Source organism: Mchenga conophoros, linkage group LG5 (assembly GCF_057382185.1).
Source record: "Mchenga conophoros isolate Kocher_MC1m ecotype Shallow Benthic linkage group LG5, M_conophoros_male_GT1.1, whole genome shotgun sequence".
NCBI lineage: Eukaryota > Metazoa > Chordata > Actinopteri > Cichliformes > Cichlidae > Mchenga > Mchenga conophoros.
Window position 1 is genome coordinate 29,976,172 of NC_140530.1, and position 4,755 is coordinate 29,980,926.

Consider the following 4,755-nt stretch of genomic DNA (forward strand, 5'->3'; position numbering starts at 1 on the left):
GCTTAATAGCCCTTAAAAGAATTATTAGACCACCACCCAGTGTATGGTTTATACCACAGCTGCCCTAAAGTAACAATCTTGGCAATTAACAAATGAATGTTTTTATGTTTCTGTAATAGTTATTTCAGCTTTATTCAACTCACGGCTGAGCTGTTATTTTTCCATCCACTGTTTAAAATGTGTCACAAGATTAAAGAGTCCTTACCTCCGACTCTTCCAGCCAGTCATTCCTCTTTTATGCTTCATCTGCTAGGTGCAATAGAGTTGCGCCTCAGCGACATGGTGCGACCGGCAAAGTCATCCGGTAAGTGTACGATTTCGATGGCGAAGGATCGGGCCAGCCCTCGATTCTCGATCTTTCGTGCCAAGAAGATGAAGGGCTGGTGGCCCCTGACTCGTCCAAAGACCGCCGAGGACTTTGAGAGGGAGGAGAAGGAGAAGGAGGAAGCCAAAAAGAAGGGACGCAAAAAGAAAAAGAAGAACAAAGACAAGAGGAGCCAGTTGAGAGAGGAGGACATCCAGTACACTGACAGCATGGGCAACACTTTCCTGTTAATGGTACAAAAATCCATCTGAATCACTTCAGTTCAAGAAGCAGTAAAATATTTATTCAATTAAATTATAGAACATCTGTGTCTGTTGGCACAAGAAGAGAAATTTAAACAGAGTTTTGCAGCAGCAAAAGCTTTTTTCCCCACTTTTGGCCTTCTGGTCTTTGAGTTTATAATGGCAAATGAAGAAAATGAATTTTATTTAACACAAACTTGTCTCTATGAAGGGAAAAGTGGAGGCGGAGCTTCAGCTGGTGACATTGGAGCAGGCAGAGGCCAACCCTGTGGGTCGGGCACGCAAGGAGCCAGAGCCTCTGGACAAACCAAAGTACTGCGTGCACTACCACATGCACACTACAACTCTTTTCTTTTTTTCTTTTTTCAAGTTAATATATTTATACACTTGAATACTCTCTTATAAATGTCTTTAACTTCCTTTTCTTTCATCTCTAAATTTCCCTGATTAATGTAACTAAAACCATTTTCTTTTTTTTTTGATTGATCTCTTTAGTGGTTGCTACAGCAGCTCATTTGCCTCCATCCCCGCTATCTCCAGCATCTTCCTCTTTCCAGCTAATCCTCTGCATGTCCTCTTTTACTACTCCAAGAACCTTCTCTATAGTCTTCTTCTTTTCCTCCTGCTTGGCAGCTCCATATCGAGCATGCTTTATCAAGTATATCCACTCTCCCTCCTTTGCACATGTCCAAACCATCTCAGTCTTGTCTCTCTACCTTTGTCTCCAAACCGCTCAGCCTGATCTGTTTCTTTGATGTACTAATTTTGTAATCCTGTCGTTTCTGGTCACTAGCAGGGAAAGTTTATTTTGTGGTAAAACACTGATGTTTTGAATTTGGTGTGACCCAGCCTGTAGGCTTCCACAGCCCAGGTGTGAACACATAAACTGTCTTCTGTTGTCTCTCCAGTCGTCCCACCACCAGCTTCGCCTGGTTCGTCAACCCGATGAAGACCTTCGTCTTCCTCATCTGGAAGAAATACAAGAAGTATATCATTGCTCTGGTTATTATCACCATCCTCACGCTTTTCATCGTCCTCATTGTCTACACAATGCCACAGCAAATCAGCTCTCTCATCATCAAGGGGTAAAGAAATGGATGGCTGGTTGTTGACCTGACCTGGCCCAGCGTCCTTTTTATTCCTCACTTTTATGTACCTAATCTGTATAACAGGTGATTTAATGTATTTATCCTGACTGCACTACATAATCAAAGAGATGTTTTACGTTTGGATGAATCCATCCTCAGAGGAAATTAAATCTCTTTCCTCAGTTTGAAACCACACTGATCTTATTTACATGTATTTTATGAACTGTAAAACTTGCAGCAACCCGATGTAACAAATAAGTATGTATGTTAAAATAAAACACTTTTCTATTCATTGTAATACGTCTAATATTGTGTATTATGCATAGTTAGGTTTATATTGGTGTTATAATTGGAAGGTAAGTCAAATAAGTACATAACCTTCTGGCATTTAGCAGTGAAATCACAGACTGCAGACAGATGCAATGATCATACTCCATGAAATAGTTCCCATTCTTGCTGTGGGGCATATTTGAAGCCAATAAAGCTGCAAAAGTTCTTATTTTCCAGGGATTATATACCAATTAAAATAAATTATGAATACTATAAGTTATTTTTGCAAATAGATCCACCTGGACACTGGGTTCTTAAATCTAAATATAGTGAAAGTTACTCCTATTTTCAAAGTTCTCGATCAGAGTATTTTCTCCATTGTCATTTTAGCTTTGATCATGAACGCAGATGGACCTGACTAAGAAACCGATAGAAGCCGCATGTAGCAACCTGTCATTCATATGGTGGTACCGCCCTTAAAGATACCCTGCATTACTGTCATGCTGGACACTGATAGGAACCCTCTTTTACAAAATGAACATGCATTCAGTGAGACAACAAACTGATCAGGAAAGGATTTAATAACAGCACGCATTCATGACACCAAGGATCTTTTACTTTTACATTTACTTCTATGTAACTCCTGCTTGCTGTCACAATTAACAGGTTTAAGGTCAGACCTGAAAGTTCCACCAAATGATCAAACGAAACCTGCAGAGTCCCAGTGAAGGAGATTAACTTTAATTAGCTTTTAATTCTATTCAATTTGGCAGTTTTTCTGGCTTCTTTTATGCACAAATTTGGTGTGCTAATTGTAGTGGGATCAGCGTCACACCAGCACTGAGAGCTATACGATTTCTCAGTAACTGAAAGACAAAGCAATTTGCACCAAAACAATCTGAATTGAATGTCAGCTACAACAGATTCCTTACATAACGGATGGTTCTATTTCTGTGCTGCATTAAGCAATCTGTTTATGTCAAAGACAATGGCACAGAGTATAATTGCTGCTACATCGGCATCCAGCATCTACTATACAAGTAATACATGCAATGTAGTCCTATATACACAGAACATACAGCATGCTATGTAATAGTGGTCTCATACATTAGGCCTTCTACATAACGTAATAGAAGAAAGAGATTTAAAGCTGCAATAATGCTGAAGGAAATCACCAACAGGAAAGTTAATTTCGTGAATGTTAGTGTATTTGGGTTGCGCTGTAAACTTTTGACTTTGATCAATTTTTAAGTGTATCTGCCACTTCCTGTTTTTGCTCCTGGCAGATCACCCAAATAAGGTAAAAAAAAAACAAACATAAAAGCTGAATCTGCAGTTCAGGAATTTAATACGTGGTTCTCCAGATATTTTTCCAAAATATTTGACTCCATAGACAGCTAAGACAACGTGGTAAGGATTTGTCAGTGCTGATTTCTGATCTCTGCTTAAGTAATTTCTCTATGTTCTGTCATTGTGCCTGTTAACAGCTATCACAGCAGAAAATTCAAGTTTTTTAATTCTGTAGAAAGGTGAGAAACAACATAATTATGAAGTGAGATGCCACGTCTCTACTCACTGTGGTTATGCAGAATTAAAACCACAGTTTCTTCCCTTCGCAAATAAGTTGTGAAATTAGATTAACTCATTCAAAATTAATTGGCTGGGATTTGAACTGCAGGGACAGAAATAAGGCTGCCTCTGTGTAGAAGTTCTTGCACTGAAGTTATAGAGCACACATTATTTCTGTCATAACGACACATTTAGTCTGGTGTAGGAGAACTTTGCTACATCTTCCTTTAAAAAGATGTACTGTTTTCTAGCTTGACTATTATATTTTCTTGGGAAAAGGCTCAATATCACACCTAACTTTAACAGTGGGACATTTTATTATCTCATATCTAAAACAGGCATCAAAGAACTTTGGATGTTTCCTTGTTTGTTAGGGGTATTTAAGTAATACGCTGCAGTCAGCTGTCAGACTTCATTCTTATCTTCTGTCAGAACAACAGGAAGTTGGAAGTAGCTTGTTTATAGCGGTTTGCTCTGATTGTTTCCCCTAAAACTATGATAATGATGGTTGATGCCAAGACAAACTTTGGCTTTTTGCCTCAGACACTACAAAGGAAATTATGTCAGAAGACGAATAAGAGGCTCAGTCGATACGAATAATTGGTAGTTCACGTTAGTGAACTGAGGCGACCGTGTAAAGAGTGCACAACAAGAAAGACCGATAAAGTCAAACAGAAAACTTCAAGTTATTGCTGCTAAATTATGGGTCGTACTTAGTTTTTCACAGAACTGGAGCGACTTTTAACATGCCTGTATATACCCTATGGATCCACCGGTGCAACAGATCCAATATCAGCAGATACCAACATCTGTCTGATAACATTATATCAGCGAATAAGATGACATTTACTTACGTCATTAGACAACAACTGAACCGTGGTGTCGCATCGGTTTTTCACTGGCTAAATGCTCAAAAAACGTGAAGTTCTTCGAATTATTTTTAGAAAGATTTTTGGGTTGGTTTGCTAAAGAAGAAAATAAAAATAAAACTATCAACCCAGAATTAAATTAATATATATATATGCATGAAGTCTTTGGATAGGTATTAGCCGCTTACATGCTGGTCCTAATTAAGCCTGCCGGCTGAAACCAATTTAATTTATTTGTTTTTTTTTTGAAAACGAGTCGAAAAAAGCACAAACAGGGATTTTCAGATTGTGGGGTCTTTGAGTAGCTAATCCTGTTTTCATGGTTCCTTTTCTTTTGAAACTAACTTTAAAATGGCCGTTTGTGGAAATGTAACTCCGGTTGAGTGATTTAA

The 4,755-nt window shown here is 38.4% G+C and overlaps 1 protein-coding gene and 1 long non-coding RNA gene across 2 annotated transcripts in view; one reads left to right on the top strand and one right to left on the bottom strand.

Moving 5' to 3' along the window:
* Positions 1–1,901, top strand: part of fer1l4 (fer-1 like family member 4) — a 30,158-nt gene extending 28,257 nt beyond the window's left edge. The window contains exons 46-48 of the mRNA XM_085274777.1: positions 254–558; positions 779–879; positions 1,476–1,901. Of these exons, the coding sequence (XP_085130903.1) occupies positions 254–558; positions 779–879; positions 1,476–1,656 (587 nt within the window). The 3' untranslated portion in view covers positions 1,657–1,901. The remainder of the gene's footprint in view (positions 1–253; positions 559–778; positions 880–1,475) is intronic.
* On the bottom strand, positions 590–4,459 carry LOC146574818 (uncharacterized). The gene is made up of 2 exons (XR_014892497.1): positions 4,349–4,459; positions 590–1,535 (listed from the first exon to the last, which is right to left on the bottom strand). It is a non-coding gene; the product is annotated as an uncharacterized LOC146574818 (long non-coding RNA).
* Between the last annotated feature and the right edge of the window lie 296 nt (positions 4,460–4,755).